The sequence below is a fragment of the Mauremys mutica genome, chromosome 7 (genome assembly GCF_020497125.1).
Source record: "Mauremys mutica isolate MM-2020 ecotype Southern chromosome 7, ASM2049712v1, whole genome shotgun sequence".
Taxonomy (NCBI): Eukaryota; Metazoa; Chordata; order Testudines; family Geoemydidae; genus Mauremys; species Mauremys mutica.
In genome coordinates, this window is record NC_059078.1 from 45,708,454 (window position 1) to 45,732,215 (window position 23,762).

A 23,762-nucleotide genomic window follows, 5' to 3' on the forward strand; every position below is an offset into this window, starting at 1 on the left:
GATTACATATATTAGCAGCCAGGCTCTGGACGCAGAAGAAGAAACTGTCACTCCCTTTTTTTTTTTGTCTAGATGGATGAACAATGAGGTTAAATTTTAATCAAATATAATTTATCTAGTGTCTTAAATAATATACATGTTTTTATATACAAGTGTGTCATATTTCTTCCAGGGAAGTTCTACTAAACAGAAGTTAACTATAACTGAAATTGCAATCTGCATATTTTCATCCTGCTTCAATGTAAGTATAGCTTAACTTTATCCAATTTCACTGTAAAATGGATCTATTGTACAGTCATGCTGTCATTATGAAGGTACAATGGCACCTCCATATTAAAAGACAAATTGAGATTTGCACTAAAAGCAGGGATTAAACTTTTGTTATATACGAATAATAGAGTAATACATTTAGGGAAGATGCACTGAGTACATAACAAAAATTTAAAGAATTTACAAGAGAGCCTATTAATTTATGAATAAGAGGGTTTTTTTAAAATGGGTCTCAAGACTTGAGGGGGGCAAGGAGGGAATCTAGTTTTGTTTTATTCTTCTAGCAAATAGATTCTGGATTTTTTAAATCTGACACTTCTAGATTATAGCAAGAACTAGGGCACAGGCTAATTTAGGAGTACTGTGTTAACAAACAAAAAAAATTACTCATAGCCATAAAACATTCCAACAAAAATAGAAATGATTTATTTTAGAATATCTTCCCTACTTCCTGGGCTGCTGTGTTTAGTTTCAATTGCTAAAGAGTGCAAACCAAACACCAATAAGAGAGACCCACCACGAGTCTGCTTCCCTCTCAGGGCCCAGACTCACTATTTCTTTATAGTCTTTAACAGTTGCACTTCCCAGAAAGCCACCCTTCCCCAGCTCTCTGGGCCCAAATCCTCACGCTGGCTACCACATGAAGGGGAAGATCACTTCCCCAGTTTAGCGAAAGAGGAGGGAGACATTCTCAGCTCCATACAGAGGTCCAACAGATGTTACTTGTAGAAAAAGAAAAGTTGCAGACAGAAGCGTGATTTGAGTCTATGTTGCAAGCATGCCTTTGCCACTTACGGTGTATTTCAGTTGGATGAGTAGTAGATGGGCCTGCTCTGGGCTAACTAACATACTTCAATCATTTTAAGGCAGCAGCACAGACAGACTGGACGGTTAGAGGAATGGTAAAAATAATGGCTAGCAGCTGCCAGACAAGCATTTCAAAGCACATTACAAACATCAAACTAAGTCTTCTAATCTCCCAGTTTGGTAGGCCACCATCACAATTTTAGAAGTTACGAAAACTGAGGCACAGAAAGGGTAAGGTCTCATGCAAGTCCATGACAGCGTAAAAAATTTAGGTTTCCTGACTTCCAGGCCTATGTTTTAGCCATATACCATCATTCTGCTATTAATGGGACAGGGAGTTATTAACCAGAGGTCATGAAAAGTCACCCATTGTTTGGCGGGACAACAACAAGCAAGTCAGAAATCCAACTCCTAGAACAGATGCCTATATTACAAAACCTGAGCACTGTATTTGTTAGTGCCAGAGCAAAGCAAAGGACTAATGAGCCATGAAACATGAACTGGGAGGGACACCAGTACGTAACTATTTAAGTACAGTATTACAGTGTCAGGAAGTTTACAGATATTGTCTGTGCTGGACCTGTTCTGTAGACAGAGGATTTCAGTCTCTAGGGCTAACAAGCTGGCATCTTCTTCAGGACTAAATTCACTTTATAGAAGAGTTCTATGCAGAATGGCTGTTGCATCACCTAATATTTTTTCCTTTAGCAAATAACTGATTCCCAACTCCCACACTGGAGCACTCCTGCCAACGGAAATCACACACCACAACCTAATATAAAAGAGTTAGGAAGCAGGATATACTTACACATTTGGAACCCATAAACGGACAGTTTTGTCTCTGGAGCCTGAGGCCACCAGATGGCCAGAAGGTGAAAACTGAACACACATCACTGCATCTTTGTGACCCACAAAGCGATAGGCTCTCATTTGGGGTCTCATACTCCAGATCATCAAGCACGAATCCATAGAGCCACTTGCTAAATTTAGAGGAAAAAGACTCACTTAATATCTTCTCTTAGTACACTGGAACAATCATATACACTGAAGGGATCAGCACAGATTTCAGCCCTTTCAAACACTGGGTCTCTCCACTGAATTAAGACATTTGTTAACCTGGGAGACCACTACAATTCTATTTTTTATTGGCAATTCAAACCAACCATTCAGAATCACTTATTAATTGAAAGTAGGCATGGCAATTAGTTCATGTAATTCTGTTATTGCAGTAAACAAACAAAAAAGTACAAATATTGTAAGAGCTATTCCAATAGAAGGCAATACACACATGTGCTGAGGCTCTAAGATTTGAGACTCAGTGTCTCTTCATCAAAATATTTTTTTTTTTTGGAGAGCAAACAGCAATCACGACTTTGCTTGGTTAATTATCCAAATGTAGATACACAAAGCAGACAAGCCCAGCAAATTAGCAACATATAAAACACACACACTTGTGACAGTGCTTTGTGCCCCAGGAACCTGGCTTTTCTATGATTACACAGTTACCAACATGTCCTTCTGAGGCACTGCTTCAGATGAATGTTCCCAGCCTTCTCTATGCCACTGTCCCTGATGAAAGTGCAGCTTCCCCTACAGCCTGCCATGTTTTATATGTCCGTAGTGCAGTGCACACTTACTGTGATGTATAATGGCACAGATATTTTTCTGTAAGTTGCCATTGAATATTAGACAACAAACCTCTAAAATGGTGACAATTAAAATACCTCTTCAAACTAATCCTACATTTAAACTACAGAAATTTTGTGGGAAAGGAGTTGATTTTTTTGTGGGTTTTTTTAAAGCAAACAAACAACAAACAGACAACTATGCGGTATAAAAATCTTAGCCTGTCAACAGAAAAAAGCATCATCTTTAACTCCCTGTCAGAGCACCAAGTGGGACATATCTCCAGTGAACATAAAACATGCCTAGGAAAAAAAACAGATTAGTTTTTTATATTAGGTTTAGATGCTACAGTATCATAATCACAAGTAGATTTTAGTTCGTTTCAGTTGTGGCAAAGTACCAAATAGCTTTTGCTGGAAACATCCTTTTATTTCGCAGTCATTTCAATACAAAAAGAATAGCTCTCTCCTTTCTTGGATAGGATTCAGGATTAACCTAGACCCATTTCAGACAGGGATGTTCCATTATTCATGTTCCTTTAAAGGGAAAAAGTTCATACATTTCCATTCAGTGGCTTTTTGCCAGCGACACCTTTCCCTAAAAACATTAGGATTAAAATAAAGAAGGCAGCTAAACATATGTGGATTGAGGACAGGGCTGAGACTCTAGTCCTAAGTATGCTACTGATTCACTGTATGATGAAGTTACTTAACTGCAGTACCACAATTTCCCTATCTATGACATGGGGAAAAATAGCACTTAGCCATCTCTGTAAAGCACTTTGAGATATAAGCAGTATTTTGCAGTTTATTGTTGGTGAGTCATTAATAGCATTGGGTAGGGTAAACACCCCAGTAAAATGGCATTAAATGAAAGCTCACTTCTTCAGCTTAAAAATACACCTCTACTTCGATATAATGCTGTCCTCGGGATCCAAAAAAATCTTACCGCGTTATAGGTGAAACCGCGTTATATCGAACTTGCTTTGATCCACCTGAGTGCGCAGCCCCCCACCCCCGGAGCACTGCTTTACCGCATTATATCTGAATTCATGTTATATCAGGTCACGTTATATCGAGGTAGAGATGTATGAAGAATCAAATATAAAGGATGGGAAGTGTACAGGTTGCTTGAATATAGAGTAGCTGACTCAATATACCTCACTCAAATATTTTGAGTCTTCCTGCCTGCATTTTCATTCATATAAGTGCTGTACCCACAGCACCTGCTATGTAGGACTGTAGCACTGCTCTTGCTCTGCAGTTGCTGGCCTGAACCTAAAAAGAAGAGCAAGGGAAGGGAGACAGGAAACAAAAAAAGAATAAAGAAGCCACTGAGAAACAAAAGGGAAACAGGGTAGGAGGGAGTGGTAATTAAGGGCTGGTCTACACTGGGGGCGAGTGGAAATCAATCTAAGATACGCAACTTCAGCTACGTTATTCGCGTAGCTGAAGTCGAAGTATCTTAGTTTGACTTACCTGGCCATCCTCACAGCGGCTAGTCGACTGCCACGGCTCCCCTGTCGACTCCGCTTACTCCTCCTGCCGAGGTGGAGTACGGGCATCGATTCGGGGATTGACTTATCACGTCTAGATGAAACGCGATAAAATCGACCCCAGTAGATTGATTACTACCTGCCGATCCGGCGGGTAATGTAGATGTAGCCTAAGAGAATATGCTAAACTTTGATAATCCCTAATTTTCATAGCAAAGGGTCCTGATAAGGGATACTGAAATATGCCTTCTGACAACCTATTGGGACTACTGAATTTCAAGGTGTTTAGCCCTGCTGTATCTGTATGAGTCTACTGGACACCTTTGCCATATAATTTCTTTGTTCACCACCTCTGCAACAGACATAGCAATTCTCTCCTGTACTAAAATGCACAGTGGGCCTCAATGTAAGTAGTAGGCCAACGGACATCTGTTAATTTCTATTTGGTTCTCAGAAAAGACAACTGATTACAATGCAATGCATTGTATTAATGGACAGTAGATGGAAAACAAGCCTTTGTTTAAGTCACACCAAGTAGAACTGAAGTTTTGCCATACAGTGGTTTCAGAGTAAAGTGAGGCACACAAATATGCAAGACACAGTGTAACACTCAATGCTCCTTGCAACTTTGTCAAGATAAACACGCACTCACGCACACCACTTAAAAATGCCATTTCTAGAATGTAAGCAAAAATGTGGGCCTTTCAGACTTGAAAATAACTCTTCAGTGCTCTACAAGTGATTATTTCTGAGCCTGTTTTGTAACTCAGCAGCTCTTTTAATTTCCCTGAAAAAAGGAGAGACTTTTGAGGTGACTGTCAGAACATAAAGAGATAATTTACCCAATTGTTTCTTATTGAGACTGAAATCCACACTGGTGATGGCATCTCGATGGCCTTTAAAGTGTTTCTCCAGAGACGGATCCTCCTGAAAGACAATAAAATTTAAAGAATATAGGCTAATGTTAATAGTGACCTTAATACAATAAAAAAAATACATATTTTTATGACAAGGCTTGGCAATTTCCCCACCCTAAAATATTCAAGACCAGATTTCCAAAAGAATAGTAGCCCAGCATTGGGTGATAAAACAGTCTACATACAACTACTTGTATAATTATGCATATAATTACAAAAACAGTATATGCAGCTAGTCAGTTGCACATCGAAGGAAAGGTGTGGGGGAAGGGCAAAGAAGAGAAGCAGATCAGAAAGACCAGAAATAGCAGCAGGGTGGCTATAACATCACTATCTCACATCATTTGTATGCTTAATGAGATTTGTGAGACACCAGACATTGGTGGCCAACTACCAAAGTATATTTTTGGCCCACTGGGCTACAAAGCAATAAACCTAGTTGCAAAAGACACCTTCAAAAAGCGAGGATGATTTCAATAAGAATTCATAAAAATAGTTTTGGTTTTTAAAACGCCAGGACTCAGCAGGGAAACCCTCGCGGATCCGGTAACTGCCTGTCCCCCTCTCTGTGCCTAAACCAATCGGCCCCTAGCTCAGGCAGGAAAGTGTTCGCGCCCCTTTTCAAGCTGACTGGGGGCTGCACCGAGCACCCCACAAGGCCCCGCCCCGCAGCTCAGGCCAGGCTGCGGTATCCTGCAGGGCGGGACCCGGCAAAGCCCCCCCCCGGAGCACTGCCACCACCTACCGGGGGGGGGGGCAAAGGCGGGGCCGCGGGGCGGGCGGCTCTGCGGTTGGCAATGACTTTCTGCAATATTAACAGGGCGGCAACACGCTCCCTTCGCCCCTGGCCCCACCCCAGCCCCGGCAAATTTAGCCCCCCCGCCCAACTGCTCCCCCAGCCCCACAAACTTAGCCCCCGGCCCCACTCTCAGGGGCTCCCTACCAGGCCGGCGGCGGCGGCCATAGCGTGCGGCGGGAGCTGCCGGGCCTGTCGCTCTGGCCGCAGCGCCGGTTCAGTTTCCGCGCCTCCCCGGCCGCCCTAGTAACGGCGTCAGCCCTTAAAGGGAAGGTCGGGCCGAGCCGAACTTCGCCTCCGACAGGAAAAGCGGCCCGGGGCTCGCTTGGCGTCATGCTGGGGCGGGGAACGTGGGCGCCGTGCGCGCGCACTCGTTCTTACACACTCAGTTCCTTCAGCTGTGCACACTTGAGCTCCGTCACACATACTGTTCACATGTACACGTTCATACACACACACCACATGTGCACACATGCAATTCACACGTTACTCCTGAGGGCATTCTATGCCAAAAAAAATAAAGTCTCCACCAACAAATCAAAAATTCTGTCCACAATATTTTAAAATTCTGCAATTTTTATTTGTCAATAAATAAATGCAGATGCTCCAGCATGACAGTGGGGAGCACAGGCCACTGGCTGCACGAAGGTGGGAACTCAGCCTGCAGCCCGGGGGGACATAGACTCATTGGTGAGGCTCCATCCAACCCTGACACAGCACAAGGCCTGGGCCTGCCCCTCTGTGCCAGGCGCACCAGGTGTGGGGCAGGCAGGCTCCAAACATGGAGGAGCTCAGTGTGGGATGAAAGGATTCTGTGTGGGACAATCTGGGCGCAGGCAGCTCAGTGGGGAGGTTAGGAGGGTTGCCAACTTTCTAATAACACAAAATCAAACACCCTAACCCCATCCCTTCCCCGAGGCCATGCCCCCTGTCCCACTCCTTCCCTGAGGCCCTGCCCCCCATTCACTACATTCCCCCTTCCTCCATGGCTCACTCTTCCCCATCCTCACTCACTTTCACTGGACTGGGACGGGTGTTGGGGTGTTGGAGTGTTGGAGGGAGTGAAGGCTCTAACTGGGGGTGCGGGCTCTGGGGTGGGGCCAGAAATGAGGGGTTCAAGATGTGGGAGGGGACTCCAGGCTGGGGTGGGGGGTTGGGGTGCAGGAGGGGGTGAGGGCTTTATCTGGGGGTGCAGTTCCTGGAGTGGGGCCGGGGATACGGGGCTTGGGGTGCATCAGGGGGATCCAGGCTGAGGGTGGGGCAGAGGGGGTCAGGGTATGGGAGGGGTTTCTGGGCTGGGGTTGGGGTGCAGAGGAGGGTGAGGGCTCTGTCCTGGGGTGCAGGCTCTGGAGTGGGGCTGGGGATGAGGGGTTTGGGGTGAAGAAGGAGGCTCTGGGTTGTGGGGGGGCTCAGGGCTGGGGCAGGGGTTTGGGCTCAGGGTTAAGGCATAGGCTTACCTCCAACGGCTCCCAGTCAGCGGCACAGCAGAGGGGCTAAGGCAGGCTTCCTGCCTGTCCTGACTCCGCGCTGCACCCCGGAAACGGCCAGCAGGTCCAGCTCCTAGGCAGAGGTGCAGCAGGTGGTTCTGCGCGCTGCTCTCGCCTGCAGACACTGCCCCCATAGCTCCCATTGGCCACGGTTCCTGGCCAATGGGAGTGTGGAGCCAGTGCTCGGGGTGGGGGCAGCACACGGAGCCCCATGGCCCCCCCACCTAGGAGCTGGACCTGCTGGCCACTTCCAGGGCGCAGCGCAGTGTCAGGACAGGTAGAGTCTAGCCTGCCTTAGCCCTGCAACACCAACAACCGGACTTTTAATGGCACATGCACATTTGCACACACACACCAGGGCCATTTCTGCTGGTGCTTCCCTCTAACTGTGCTCCCAATTGCCACTGCCTCCCAATTCCCTCGCCTGCATGCCATGCTGTGGGCTGCCCCTGCCCTGGTCTAGCTCTGCAACAGGTAGGGAGCAAATCATGACTTAGAATGGTTTTGCATGTCAGCGCTAGAGGTTTGCAGTGATGTGACTACACCAAGGGCTGCTCACCGCTGGATGAAATTGCCAGGTAGAGCTAGCTGACAATTTGTTAGAACATTTCAATTTTCCTGAAAATTTTTGATTTTCCATCTTAAAAAACCAAAATGATGGAGGCTGACTGCCCGCCAAGAAGGCTTTTGCCAATTTCACTTTCGGCAAGCAGGAAGAAAGTGAAATTGACGAGATGCCTCCAGGAGAACAGCTGCAAAGGCAACAAATTCTTTTCTGAGAGAACCCAAATGGATTTTTTCTGGAAATTTTGTCATTTTTGACATTTGCCCTGATTCAGGATGAATATTTTTTCAAAAACATTAATTTTTTTATGGGATGGTATTTTCATTTTCTGGCCAGCTGTATAGTGTCAGAAGAGTCTTCAGATTCCAACCCCTGAAGCCCTGGGGCTCTCTGCTGAGATTGCCTAGAGAAGGCTCCAATGGTGGAGATGGCTTTAGTGAGATAGACACTTTTCCACCAGACAGCCTTCTCCAGTAACATTCAATCACTAGTAATTTTAGTCAAGACTAATTCTCTAGGGATGAAAAGCTCTATAACTCTGCTAATCCAATGAGCCATCCAGATTGCCATTGTGTTTTGGAAATCATCAGCCAGACCTGATTAGGACAGCCATCTGTGTCATTTTGAGGGCAGAGATACAGATACACATTACTAGATGTTGCCATGCAGCTGAGCACAAAAAGCTCCCCAGATCATTAACTTTGAAAAAAAAAATCTGCATTGCCTCAAGAACAGAGCTTCGCCCAGTATTTCATGTGTCTAAAGAGTGTGGTTCATGAAGCCAGTTCTGCAAGCATTTACTAAGCAGCAGAGATAGTGCTTACCACTGCGAGTAACTTTATTGATGTCAGCACTTACACATAAGCATTTTTGAAGGGTCCATCCCCTATTATAGTTTAAAATTGTTCTATGAAGCAAGAAGTGTGTCTGCCTCGGTGTTCTGTTTACACTGATGGTGCTCCGTAATAATATTATTGTCATGTACTTCTTGTACATGGTAGGTTGCAGGTCAGGCTCTTGTACCAGATATGCACTGATTACAGGGCTTCCTTTGTAGAGAGATACATCAGATACTCCTGGGAGAATTCTGTACCACTGTGCGCATACATAATTAATAAGCTGTGCATATTTTTTAAATTTTTGTGCAGAAAAAAGCTTCTGACAGAAAGTTGCTGCAGTTCCACCTTTTGCCCACCAGATGGCACTGTGGCAATAGAACAGAGCAGCAGCTCCTGGCCAGCTAGTTAAGAGAAAGAGCCTGCATTCTTCACAGCTCCTGTCAGGAGACAGGGGCTATGGGGAGACAGACAGTGTGGGGCTGCTGGTGGGGGGGGGGTCACAGACAGGGCCTCATAAGGGCTAGTGGGGGAGGACAGACTGGGGCAGGGGCTGAATGGGAGTGGAGGCACAGGGTCACAGGAGGGAGGGAGGTGCAAGGCCAGATGGGGAGAGGGTGTAGAGCTACTTAGGGACAAGGGGCGGCTGAGTGGGGGCACAGGGACACATGGAGACAGGGGTGGGGGTGCAGGGCCACACAGGGACAGAGTAGTGGCTGAGTGGGGACACAGAGACACATGGGACGGGGGAGGGGGTTCAGGGTCACATAAGGATGGGGGGTTTCTGAGTGGGGGTGCAGGGACACAAGGACGGGGGGTGCAAAGACATATGGGGGCTCGGGGACACATGGAGACAGGGACAGATGTGCCTGACTGAATGGGAGAGGCTAGGGGTCAGCCAGGGTCTGCATGGGAAAAGCTCCCTAACAGTCCCTCCATGCCCCCCCCTCCCCGCTAAAAACCTGTTCCATACTTTTCCCACCTATACGCAACAACCCTCCAAGTTCACACCCAGGCTTCTTCCAAGCAATCCCTCTCCCTCAGCTGCTCCTTTACCCAACTCCCCTAAGCCTTTGCACTGCTTCTGAGGGGTGTGGGAAATGCGGTTCTGTATTGTAGTTTACCGTATATACTTGTTCATAAGCTGAATTTTTTTAGTAAAAAAGGGGAGCACCAGAGAAGGGGGTCGGCTTATGAACGGGTATAGAGAGGGAGAGGTGGGACACAGCCCCTCCTCCCAACAGAGGGAGCAAGGAGAGGCAGCACAGGTAGCAGAGCCAAAAGGGAAGAGGCAGGGCCAGAGTCTCTCCACTTCTGGACATGCTGCTCTCCCCCCAGCCTCCAAAGCAGCTGCAGCTCTGGGGCTGGCAGGCTGCAGCCGTGCCACCTGGTCCTGCCCACTGGAGCACGCTGCGGCCATGCTGCCTGGCCCACCTACCAGAGCACACTGCAGCCGCACTGCCCGGTCTGGCCCACCAGAGCAGGCTGCAGCCGCACTGACCAGTCTGGCCCACCGGAGCAGGCTGTGGCCACGCCACCCAGCCTGCTGGAGCAGCTCCGGCCAGGCCAGAGCCGTCTTCCCCTGGCCCGCTCCAGCTAAGATGGGAAGGGATGGGATGGGGAGAGTGGGGGGGGTTCTGGGCTAGGGGTGGGGTCATGTGGGGGGTGGTAACAGGGGTTACTCCCCTAACCCCCAGCTTCTCCACCCCCCCACAAAATTTCCCCACCAATTGCTGTCCTGGCCCATCAGGGTATGCCACTGGTGGACCAGGACACTTTGTTTACTTAGATTTACCTCTGTGCCTGCAGATGCTTGAGATAAACAAACCATCTCAGCCGGCCAGTGGCTTATCCTGATGGCCTGAGAGCCAAAGTTTGCCAACCCCTGAATTATAGGGTCGGCTTATGAATGTATCATAAAATTTTTCCATTTTTAGTTATCCATCTTGGCGGCGGGGGGGGGGGGGGGAGTCAGCTTATAAACAAACCAACTTATGATCGAGTATATACAGTAAATGAATTATTGCTCGGAGTTCTGAATTAATATGCCTAGTAAGGAATCTATTTGTCAAAAAACATTTCCTGAATCTTTTTTTTTTGTTGTTGGTGTCTGTATTGTTACAGACATGCTTGCTGACAGATATTTTGAAACAAATGACCAAAAATAATTGAAACTGGTGTGATTACATTGTGTTATTTTGACAAATAAAATATGCAGAATTTTGCAGAATTGAAAATATTGTGCACATAATATTTAATTTTTTGGTGCAGAATTCCCCCAGGAGTAATCAGAGATGGGTTCACCATAAGATTTAATGCACTGCCAGGAACAGCTATTGTCAGATTTAAGTATATTACACATGGCTCCGCCTACTAGTTAAACAGTATAATACAGTTTCACATTCTATTACAAATATAACTATTTGAATGCAGAGACGGATTTAAATTCACCTGAGGATATTTTTGTTTTATTTTGAAACTCTAAACTGAAAGAAAATCCACCTTCAAACAACCAAGTAAAATATCCAAAATAACAAAGAATGATAAAAACCTAGTAAAAGAAATAAAAATATATAACTAATATATAACATCAGTTGTTAAAGAGCCTTACATAGGCTGGTTCCTAACTAAATAAGGTTGCCCAGGTCTGGCAGAGGAAAGGGGCTTTATGTGCATAGAGTGGACCCAGAGCCGTACAGGAAATGGTTTTCCCATCCCATAAGAGCTTTTGAAATTTCAAAAAAATCTCCCCATCTCGAGTCAAGACAAAAAGTCAAAATCTTGATAATTTGCACTTGTCAATAATCTGATTTTTTTTTAAATTGGATCAATGAAAACATTTTGTTCTGATCATTTCAAAACATTGTTTCAATTCTGACCTTTGTTTTTAAAAAAATAACCTTCTCTTAAGTCTGAATAAATTAAATTTAGAAAGAAAAAGTAATTTCAAACCAGAAAATTAAACTTTTCATTTAGAAAAATGTCAAAAGGTTCCATTCTGACTGTGATTAATCTCTGAACAAAAGTATTGCCAAGCTAGGGTGACCAGATGTCCCGATTTTATAAGGACAGTCCCGATTTTTGGGTCTTTTTCTTATATAGGCTCCCATTACCCTCCACCCCCATCCCGATTTTTCACATTTGCTGTCTGGTCACCCTATGCCAAGTTTAAAATGAACAAAGGTATTGTCAGTGTTAGGCCTCAGACTTCCACTTTGCAAAGTTAAAAAGGGCACACTTTGCAGAGGTAAAAAGGGCACGCTTTGCAGAAGTAAACTAAAACTTGTGGTCAAAACACGCTGCAACCAGATAACACAGTATGCTGACTCCTATAAAGCGAGATAAGTTGTGCCCCCGGGCACAGCTTGTCTAACCCACATTTAAAACAATTGGCTACAAGGAAATAAGTAAGCATAAATTATACAGTCAAAGCGACACAAGGAGATAAGTAAGCATAAATTATACAGCCAAAGCGACAACGCAAACCACATTAAAGATTTGGCTGATCCTAATTGGTTGGCCTGTTTTAAGACATGGCCGGCAGATCAGATAAAAACTACGAAGGCACGGGACTGTGGTGTGTTTCGGTCATAAGGGAAACCTGACCCACACCCCCTGAACTGAAGGGACGTGCACTTGTCGACTATCTGTACCTGACCAGTGTGAAAAACGGCTGACTGAAGGATAAAGTATTTTTGGACAAATTCAGGGTAAGTTTATGGAGTAAAGAAGTCTGCTTGCTTGAGCTGAATTGATCTCAAGTCTGTATCGATACTATAGCATTAAGAATAGTATTAAGCAGCTAATGAATAATAACTTTACATGTACTCTATAGTGTTAAGAATAGTAGTAAGTAGCTGATGAATAATAATTTTACATGTACTTGTGCTTGTCTTCAGTATAACTTGCCATTTATATTAATCCTTATTCAGTGTTGGTCTTTATTCTTCCTTTTCTTATTTTGTCTCTGTTGCCTTTACAGTCAAAAGTCATTAAAAACCTTTTCTGAGGAATAATCAGTAGTTTTAATTTTTCTTACATGGGCACTACTCAACCTCATTACATCTGTGTTGGGTGGCGGGAAGTAGCCATCACCCAGGGCCTAATTAGGGCCCTGACACGTGCCTCCTTCTTCCTTTATCTCCGTACTGACAATTTAAAAAACCTTTTTCTCCGAAACATTTTCAAATTGGGAGAGTCAACAAAACAGACCTTTTCCCTCTCAAACAGTTCTGGTTTTGACCAATCAGCTTTTCCAATGAACAGACATTTTGCTGTTCCCAAACAGCTGTAGTGTGTACCCTGGGTCAAAAATCTTTCGGCCTCTGTAGGTCACATCATCCTGGATCTCAATCTTCTGGAAAACATACCTTCAGGCTGGCTCCACGTCTACACCCTGATGGTGGGCGATGGAGCAGAGATTAGGCTTCCTAGTAGGATGTTCTCTCACACACTTTCTGATACCTCTTGGCAGCTCCTTTTCCCAGCCAACTTTCTATTATATCCTGCAAGGTGCCAGCACCCTCAGCTCCCACTGAAGCCACAAGTAGTTCAGGGGGCTCAGCACCACCCGTGAGGAGTTCTGCACCTTGCAGCATCAGGCCTTTGCGGTGGCCAGACATTCTGAGAGTCTGGGTAATGGGCATGGAAGTGAGACTGACAGAAGGAAATGAATGTGTTGTGTATTTGGTTGTCATGGTTTTTGGTTCCTATGGTAACTGAGTTAGATTATTAGGGGATAGCTCAGCCAGCTTCAGCCGGCTGGGTGAGTTCTCTGAGTCTGTAAATAAAATGGTGGTTTTGTTAGCTGTCTGCTGTCTGGCCTCAAGTGATTTCTTCCTAAACCGGCTGCCCCCAAGGATATAACAAGTGGCGACGAGGATGGGATCCTGGTGCTGCTCCAGTAACAGAAGGAAGTAGAAGTCAAGGTACAAAACAAACAAATAAAAATACTGCTTGTTTGCACTGACTGTGAAGTGAAACTAAAATCATGGCTACTCTGACCAGGCCACTGGAACCTTTTGATGAGAATATAGAGCAGTGGCATGTGTATACTGAGCGTTTTGAGCTTTTTGGTGTTGCAAATGACATTACAGAAACAAAGAAGGTGCCAATATTCTTAAGTGTTGTAGGGGCTAAAACCTACTCCCTGCTACGCAGCTTACTACACCCTGTTAAGCCTGAGACTAAATCTTACAGTGACATTGTGGAAATCCTGGGGTCCCATTTCTCCCCAAAACCACTGGTAATTGCTGAAAGATATAGGTTCTACAAAAGAGACCAAAAGGAAGATGAAACAGTTGTACAATTTGTACCCATTTTAAAAAAGCTAGCAGAACACTGTGAATTTAAAGAGATGTTAAATGATGCCCTGTGTGACAGGTTAGTGTGTGGCCTGTACAGTGAACCTATACGGAAGCGCCTACTGACAGAGGCTCAGCTTACCTTACAGAAGGCTGTTGATATTGCTGTCTCCATGGAACTGGCTACAAGGGAGGCGCAATACATCAGTGCATCCCCTATGGTGCAAAAAGTGTCACAAGAACTGACCCACAAAACGGTGCAGAGTCAAGAATGTTACCGCTGTGGTAAGCCGGGTCACCAGGCATCGGAATGCTGGTGTAAGGACCTGGTGTGTCGACACTGTGGCAAAAAGGGACACATTGAGTGTGCCTGTAAACAAAAGAAAAGGAGGCCTGTGGTCTGGCCGACAAAAAGAGGAACCCTGCATACCCTAGAGCAGACCCAGGATGATCAAGGTGACACCTCAGCGCAAGAGGAAGTGGCACTGCATATTTTGTCTTTGGCAGTGGGCTCACATGAATACTGGGTAACCCCGTTATTGGATGGCAAACGTATACGCATGGAACTGGACACCGGTGCAGCCGTCTCACTGATCTCCGAGACTGTGTATAAAGAAAAGCTACAGCATCTTCCGCTTAAGGCAACAAAAACTGTTCTGAAGACGTATACGGGAGAAGCTGTGCCTATGCTGGGCACTATTGATGTTAAGGTGGAGCTCAATGGACAGGTGGCTAAATTGCCACTGTTTGTGGTGAGAGGTAACTACACAGCCTTAATGGGTAGGTCTTGGCTTGGGAAGATTCAGCTGAACTGGGCAGAAGTGCACCGGATGACTAAAGAAGAAACCAGTCTAACCCCTATACTAAGGAAACATGCTGCTGTTTTTGGAGATGATTTGGGAAGTATGAAGGGAATCACTGTGACATTGAACATTAAACCTGACAGTCCACCAAAATATCTGAAAGCCCGAACTGTGCCATATGCCATCAGGCCAAAAGTTGAAGCAGACCTGGAGCGCCTGGTCTCCAATGGAGTCCTAATACCAGTTACCCATAGCTCATGGGCCACTCCTATCGTTCCAATAGTGAAGAAAGATGGCTCTCTCCGGATTTGCGGTGATTTTAAAGTCACTGTCAACCCAGTGTTGTGTGCAGAGCAATACCCGCTTCCCCGCATCGATGACCTCTTCGCAGGCCTGGCTGGGGGACAAAAGTTCAGTAAGATTGATCTGAGTCAAGCATATTTACAGATGCACGTCGATGAAAAGTCCCAAGAGCTGTTGACTATTGTGACTCATAAGGGGCTTTATCGATACTGCCGCCTACCCTTCGGAATAACATCTGCTCCTGCCCTGTTCCAGAGGGCTATGGACCAGATCTTGTGTGGCTTGTCAGGAGTTCAGTGCTATCTGGATGATATCCTGGTCACTGGAAGAAATGAAGAGGATCACTTAGCCTTTGGCTACACTTACACTTCAAAGCGCTGCCGCGGCAGCGCTTTGAAGCGCTAAGTGTAGTCAAAGCACCAGCGCTGGGAGAAAGCTCTCCCAGCGCTGTCCGTACTCCACCTCCCTGTGGGGAATAACGGACAGCGCTGGGAGCCGCGCTCCCAGCGCTGGGGCTTTGACCACACTGGCGCTTTGCAGCGCCGCAATTTGCAGCGCTGGAGAGGGTGTGTTTTCACACCCTGCTGCAGCGCTGCAAATTTGTAAGTGTAGCCAAGCCCTTAAAGAATTTAGAGGCTACCCTACAAAGACTGGAAGAGTATGGCCTACGAGTTCGCAAAGACAAGTGTGAATTCTTCAAGCCCTCTATTGAATATTTGGGACACATCATCGATTCTGCAGGTCTTCATAAGGCCCCTGCAAAAGTTAAAGCTATTGTGGAGGCTCCCCCACCTTGAAATGTAAGCCAGCTGCGCTCGTTTCTAGGACTACTGAACTACTATGGAAAGTTCATCTCACAGTTAGCCACACTGCTAAAACCACTTCATGAGCTCCTTGGGCAGAACAAGGCCTGGAAGTGGACTGAAGCCTGTGATGTTGCATTTAACAAAGCTAAGGATGCATTGCTAAATTCTGAAGTTCTAACGCACTTTGATCCATCCTTACCCCTACAATTGGCCTGCGATGCCTCCCCTTATGGAGTGGGAGCAGTCGTGTCACACATTATGCCTTCGGGAGAAGAGAGACCTATTGCTTTTGCTTCACGCACTCTAAGCAAAGCAGAAACTAACTACACCCAAATCGAACGTGAGGCATTAGGAATTGTTTTTTGAATTCGGAAGTTTCATCAGTACCTGTTTGGGCGAAAGTTTACTCTTCTCACAGACCATCAACCTCTGACGTCAATTTTTGGACCCTAGACAGGCATTCCCCCATTAGCTGCTAGTCGTATGCAACGTTGGGCATTGTTACTTTCAGCACACACATATGAAATCAAATATCGGAAATCCACTCTGCACGGCAATGCAGATGGCCTCTCAAGGTTGCCTTTGCCGGTCAAACATCAAGATAGTACCCAAAAGGAAATCTTCTACTTTGAACAGGTAGAGAATACACCCATCACTGCTACTCAGATAAAGAAGGCAAGCCGCGTTGACCCAGTATTGTCCCAAGTTATGGACCTGGTGATGCATGGAAAATCTCGACAAACCTCTCCGGTCTCATCTGACCTTGTTCCCTACATGTCCAGAAGGACGGAGATATCGGTCCAATCTGGTTGTTTGTTGTGGGGGAGACGTGTCATTATTCCACCACCACTGAGATCACAGCTGTTAGAACAGCTACATTCTGGTCACTGTGGAATAGTGCGCATGAAGGAAATTGCACGAAGCTATTTTTGGTGGCCTGGATTGGACAGTGCTATTGAAGAGAAGGCAAAAGCTTGTATGTCATGTCAGGGTGTGAGGAATGCACCCCAGTGGGCACCCCTACACCCATGGGACTGGCCTGAAAACCCTTGGCAACGTATTCATGTTGACTTTGCTGGCCCCCTTGAAGGAAGCATGTTCTTGGTGGCAATAGATGCCCATTCTAAATGGCCAGAAGTCTCTATAATGCAGTCCACTACTGCAGAGAGTACTATCCAAAAACTACGAGGACTCTTTAGTCGTTTTGGTCTGCCAGAACAACTTGTGAGCGACAACGGACCGCAGTTTGTCTCTCAGGAGTTTCAAAATTTTATGAAGGCAAATGGGATACACCACATCACGTCAGCACCATATCATCCATCCACCAATGGATTAGCTGAAAGATTTGTGCAGACAATGAAAAACGCTTTGAAATCAGCAAGGGGACAACACTCCATTCAAAAGCGTCTGGATACCTTCTTACTTTCCTACCGAAACACACCTCATGCTACGACCCAGGCATCTCCGGCCTTTCTAATGATGGGACGACAGCTGCGCACTTGCTTTGATCTGCTGAAACCTTCTGAACCCAGACAAACTGTGCAACATCAGCAGCAATATCAAGTCATCAGACGGGCACCCAGAGCAAAAGACCGAACCTTTAGCCCGGGACAGCCAGTTTTGGCTCGGAATTATACTTCCAGAGCTAAATGGGTCCTGGCCACAGTCATCACTCAAACAGGACCTGTTTCCTACACAGTCCGGACTGCAGAGAATCTTACCTGGCGGCGACATGTAGATCAGCTGTTGCCAGGTCACGCCAGTCCTCAGGACACATCTGCAATTGAGGGGTCTGACTTCACCTCTTCTGGTGAGACACCGAATCACGAATCACCTATTCCTGACTGTCCTCCTCCATTACTGCCGGCGGCTGAGATGCCCCTTTGCCCAGCACGAGCTGATACCACCTCCTCACCCGTTCGTGCTGCGGACCCTGAGCCCATGGTACTTTCGGGTGCAACAACACCAGAAGTTCACCGTAATCCACCTAGAGACAGAAGGCCTCCTCATCGGCTGGATCTTTAGCTAGGGCGAACCCATGGTTATGGGGCAAAATAATCCCCAGGGTTTAGCCGGTAATGGAGGCAGTCTACCCTCCTTCTCTAGTCTAGTGTGTGTTTTATTTAGGGGATGTTCTTATTAGGGGGGGAGAAATATGTTGTGTATTTGGTTGTCATGGTTTTTGGTTCCTATGGTAACTGAGTTAGATTATTAGGGGATAGCTCAGCCAGCTTCAGCCAGCTGGGTGAGTTCTCTGAGTCTGTAAATAAAATGGTGGTTTTGTTAGCTGTCTGCTGTCTGGCCTCAAGTGATTTCTTCCTAAACCGGCTGCCCCCAAGGATATAACAGAATGGACCATCTGAGGCTCCTGTCATTGACAGAGTGGATGGGGCAGGAGGGCATGCAGTAGGATTCTAGCTGGGCCAGAGTTTAGGGTTGCCAACCCTCCAAGTTTGTCCTAGAGTCTCCAGATTAATCTTTAATTAAAGCTTATGTTATGTGATGAAACTTCCAGGAATATGTGCAACCAAAATTGGCAACCCTACCAGCACTGTGGAGAGCCTTGGAGGCAAAAACAAGAAGTTTAAATAGATCCAGTTGGTGATGAGGAGCTAGAGATGGGATTCAAACAGAGAACAGTTTGAGGTGGAAGGAAGGTAATTTTAGCAGCTGTATTTTGGATGGACTGGAATGGGAATGGTGGGACTCAGCCAAAAGATTCTGAACCTCAAAGAGCATCTGTCATTCATTCTTTTTCCTGTGATGCCATCTAGTGATGATTGTATTACAGAAATTTGAAACTATTTACAAACTCGCTTTCCCTTTCTTTCTCCCTCTCATTCCTGGAATCCAGTGCACTTTGGATACTGATATATGTTTCTGTAAATTCTGAGGAAACAAACCAGAATATTCAGGAAGCATCAGATATGTCTAAGTTGTTGGACAGAACAATACTCAGCCTAGGGTGACCAGATGTCACGATTTTATAGGGACAGTCCCGATTTTTGGGTCTTTTTCTTATATAGGCTCCTATTACCCCCCTCCCCCGTCCCGATTTTTCACATTTGCTGTCTGGTCACCCTAGCTCAGCCCAGCTTAAAGAAGCAGTGAAAGTAGAACATTTGAGGAGCATATTACCAATGTGGAACAACAAGCAAAAAGTATTAAACAGGAGCATTTTCTTTCATGCCTTCTGCACCTGCCAATTGAGGTGCAGAAGAAAGATATGAAACATGAGGTATATTTACATGATCCATAATTATTATTTACGTCAGAAATGTTGAACCAATTGAGGTTAAGGAAAACTTATGTGAAGGGGAAAAGAAATTCTCCCTCATCCTGAATTTTAATTTGCCTTTTTGAGTCTTTCATTTTGGACACTAGAACCTAGAAACCCAACTGAGATCAGGGCTCCATTGTTGTAGGTGCTGTACAGATACACATTCTGATCCAGATACAGATGGTCCATTCTCTGAAGAACTTGCAATTTAAACAGATAAGCCTAAATAAAAGGAAGTATTATTGGAGACTGAGACCCATAGTCTCACAGAGAATCTGTAGCAGAGCCAGGAATTGAACCCAGGTGTTGAGTTCAAGCGCACTGCCTTAACCTCATGATCATCTTTGCTCTCTTTGTCTCACCCTCGGATCTTGTCAGCTTGAGAGGTGTGCATTACGGTGGCAATGTCCTTTTGTAGATTTAGCTCTGTATTTTAGTAGGGTGGAGGGTAAAATGAGGCCGAACAGCTGTTAAATTGCTGCATTGATTGAAGTAGTTCTACAACGTAGCCACCAGGGGGAAACACCTATTCACACCTTTAAAAGTACAGCACAACTTTATTTTATATAGTGCCTTCTGTACAATCCGTATCCCAGTGTTTTCCATAGTTTAAAAAAAACGGCCATAAAAGTGCACAAAATGAAAGCAGAGGGAGGAAAATTTAGACACAGAGACAAGGGAGAAAAGAGCTTTTCAGAGGAGATTTGAAAATAGATGGAGAGTCAAACAGGCAGATAGACAAGACACCAGACAGCAGAGGCTGTGCAGGAGAAGGCTCTCCGAGTGGTGAGACTGCAAGGGCCAGGGAGGAAGCCAGAACAAAGCAGGAATAGGAGTGAGTGGAGGATAGAGAGAATTTCCCTGAGCTAAATGAGAGCAAATCCAGGGAGGGGTTTGTAAACAAGGGCAGTTTTGAGCTGGAGCGTCAGGAGTCGGGGAGCAGCCTGGCTCTGAGGAGGTGGGTGATGTGATCACATTGCACATGAGGGAGTGTGGATAGCTCGTAGAGCCAGTTCTGGGGCAGGGAGGCTGGCAGCCCTGGGGTCCTCAACCCTGGGGGAGTCTGCATGGCAGGGGTTCCCTGAAGCTACAGACCCCGGTAGCTTGGGCTCTCCAGCAGTGCACCAGGCCAGCTGGCAGCAAGGCAGGCAGGTTTCAGAGGGAAGCCCGCCTGGCAGGCTGGGTTCTGCCAGAACCCAGCCTGTGATTCGTCAGAAGTTAATCAAACCCAATGTGCCTCCATAAAACATGTGAGGTTCAGCAAATCTGCATTTTTCACCTAAGCCCTCAAAATTCCTAACCCGCTCATGTACACAGCTCGATCGTTAGCCTGTAGGTGGTTGTCTGGGGTAAAGTGGCAGAACAGACAGTGAGCCTTCACTTCTCACTTATGGGTCATCTGCATTGGGGATGTTTTCATTTCAAACTTCCCTATAGTAGACAAGCCCTTAGTCTTACACTGGGCATATTACTAATCCCTCTTGCAAGGACTTCCCACCACTAGATGTCTCTAGCCACCTTTTAGCTCAGGGGTGGGCAAACTTTTTGGCCTGAGGCTGTGCCTCCCCAAACAGCCTGCCCCCCATCTGCTCCCTCCCACTTCCCGCCCCCTGACTCCCCCCCTTAGAACCCCCAACCCATCCAACCCCCCCCCCTGCTCCCTGTCCCCTGACTGTCCTGACCCCTATCCACACCCTCGCCCCCTGACAGGCCCCCTGGGACTCCCACACCTATCAAACTGCCCCCTGTTCCCCATCCCCTGACCACCCCCCCAGAACCGCCCCATCCAACTGCTCCCCGTCCCCTGACTGCCCCCCAGAACCTCCTGCCCCTTATCTAACTCCCCCCGCTCTCCACCCCTTTACCATACCGCTCAGAGTGGCAGGACTGGCTTATTGGAAAGCCTGGGAGGGGGCGGGCGCAAGCCTCGCGGCCTGCATGGTGGTGTGGCTGCAGGGAAGGCAGGACAGAAGGGGAGGAGCTGGGGGCTAGCCTCCCCACTCGGGAGCTCAAGGGCCAGGCAGGACAGTCCCATGGGCCATAGTTTGCCCACCTCTGTTTTAGCTGCTCAAAGGGCCAGCTCCTGGCCCATCAATCAGGAGGAGAGTTAGAAAAGAACCTTGAGAGAGAGGGGTTTTAGCACAGAGGAGGAATCCTCGCAGTATGCTCCCAGTGTATCTTCCACAGAGGAGTGTAACCATGGAGGGCCCAGAGGATGTGAGTGATCCAGAGATGATAGGCAGATACGCAGACCAAAGAGATATGGGTAAATGAGAGATGAGGAGGAGGAGGGAGACAAAGGCAGAGTTGTGTGTAAGGATGTTCTTCTTGCCTGAGAGAAGCACTTCTGCCTTGGAGACATTTAGATGAAGGAAGCTGAGATGAAGCCACAGATTGCTAGACTGAGACAGGTTGAGATGGTGCCCTAAATCTTGACAGACTATTATCTAAATTTGAGTCTAGACTACATATCAACTAACAATACAAAACCAGCTTTAAACTACCTGTAAACCCATCAGTTATCTGTGCGCTTCTCAAAGAAATGCCACCTTCTTGGTGTTGTAATCTCCCTCCTCCCTACCCAAGCCCCTTTGCCCTATATCTACTCAGCCTAGCATGTTATATTTCCCTTGGAAGGTCTTTAAGGCAGAGACCACATCTTTCACATGATCTGTAAAGCACCTAAAACTTTTGCCCATACTTAGATATCTCAAAAATTGCAGAATTTTATCAGCCTTCCCCCCACCCAAAATCCACCTTTAGGCTATAAAACAAGTCTGCACAATTATCATAGCAACCAAAAAGTGCCTTTTTCAGCAAAGGCTTATAATGAAAGTGCCTCTTTAACCATAATCATGCGATTACTGCTGCAAAGCAATAATGTCTACAATAAAAGGCTCATTAACTTATATCCTGGGACTGCATGGCTACAATATCACTGCATACAATTTTCCAACAGGACAGTTTTCTCCTCAGAAAATGCTGATTGGACTAAATCAAAATGTTTCAGGAGAATGTATCAATTTCATCATTTCCAATGAAAAATTATCAAAAGGTTTTGTTTGTTGAAGTGCTTTGATTATATTTGAAATGGTGAAGTCCAATGTAATGTATAATATACAACAGATAATATAATAGTCAGAATGCTAAAGTCGAAACAAAGCTCTTCCACCTTATTGAACCAAAGCACTTCCATAAAGGTCATTTCAATATTTCCAAAACACATTTTTTCTGAAATTTTGTTTTATGGGAAATTTCAAATCTTCAACTTCTCATTCCAATTTGGAGTAAAAGGAAGTTTCAAAATGTCGGAATTTCCCATGAAACAAAAATTCTGCATTTCAACCAGCTCTAATCAGTAGTAAAACCAACCCGATTCTAGGGTGAACTATACCCTACTTCTCCTGAGCTTTCATAAATACAAGATATGTTTGTTCCATTAGACACCTAATGTGACTTTAGGGTTATTTCTTCAATACTGGGGCCACCTGTAGGTCCTGATCCAACATCCTTTGAACTCTCTGGGAATTTTTCCATTGATTTCAGTGGGAGTTGGAATGAGTTCTACAGTGCTGGGTGTATGAAAAGGAGTTGGAATATGAGATGGCAGATGCAAGTAGATTTGAATTTTCCCTCACTGGGCTGATTGCAGTGACACATCTGAAAATGTTAAGTATTATTAGTTCAGAGAAACTTGCAGACTCTGCGATCCTTTTGAGATTCTCCTGATCCCTGATATTTACATTCAGCAAATCTCACTGACACTTCTCAGTCCAATTACGTGCTAGCTCCAAGGTCCAGAACCCAGAGGCTATTCCTGAAATTAGCAATTTATGCATGTGAGTTGTCTGACTGTGGGTTGCAGAACTGAGTCCCCAACCATTTTGAAGTCCACTTTCCAGCCTTGCATTCACTGCCCTGGCTATGTTCTAAAAAATTAGAAGCTAATTTACAGTGAATCTTTCAACATAGGCTATTTATATAACTGTGATATAGCAGCAATCCAGTTATCACATGGAGGTCTTCTTATCACCCACCTGATTTATAACTGAAAAGACCTTCTCTGAGCATTTCCAGCCCCTGCCAAGGATACACACTGAAAGCCTCTCTATTATTCTGTGTAACCATAGAGACACGAACTAGCATCATAACTCCTGCATTTCATGAATAAAGAGTCAAGGATAAAACAGCAGCCCACTTTGTGCAGTACCGGTATTGTTAAGCATGCAATCCTTCCACAGAATTCAGGTCAGACAGTTGTTACAAGAAAGTACAGTGAGCCTTTGACTTCAAAGAAAAAGCCTGATTCAGAAAGCAATTGGGTATTAATTTTATCGCTAGACTTGTCACTCAGCCTATTGGATCTAAATTTATTACTCACTAGATTGGCCACTTATTTTTGCATTACATAGCACAGTTTGGAAAGGTTTCTCTAATATTAGAGAGGCCAAAAATAACCCCAAAATAT

At 45.7% G+C, this 23,762-nt stretch overlaps 1 protein-coding gene across 9 annotated transcripts in view; it reads right to left on the reverse strand.

Moving 5' to 3' along the window:
• Positions 1 to 13,188, reverse strand: part of POC1A (POC1 centriolar protein A) — a 117,768-nt gene extending 104,580 nt beyond the window's left edge. For 2 of the 9 annotated variants that reach the window (XM_045022546.1, XM_045022547.1), the window contains exons 1-3: positions 6,059 to 6,209; positions 5,041 to 5,125; positions 1,886 to 2,057 (exon numbers count right to left, since the gene is read on the reverse strand). In XM_045022546.1, the coding sequence (XP_044878481.1) occupies positions 1,886 to 2,057; positions 5,041 to 5,125; positions 6,059 to 6,079 (278 nt within the window). In that variant the 5' untranslated portion in view covers positions 6,080 to 6,209. Of the gene's footprint in view, positions 1 to 1,885; positions 2,058 to 3,862; positions 3,981 to 5,040; positions 5,126 to 5,567; positions 5,658 to 6,058; positions 6,223 to 13,169 lie in introns of those variants that run through there. The other 7 variants (XR_006580766.1, XR_006580767.1, XM_045022551.1 and 4 more) reach the window with 6 other exon arrangements.
• Positions 13,189 to 23,762: the final 10,574 nt, after the last annotated feature.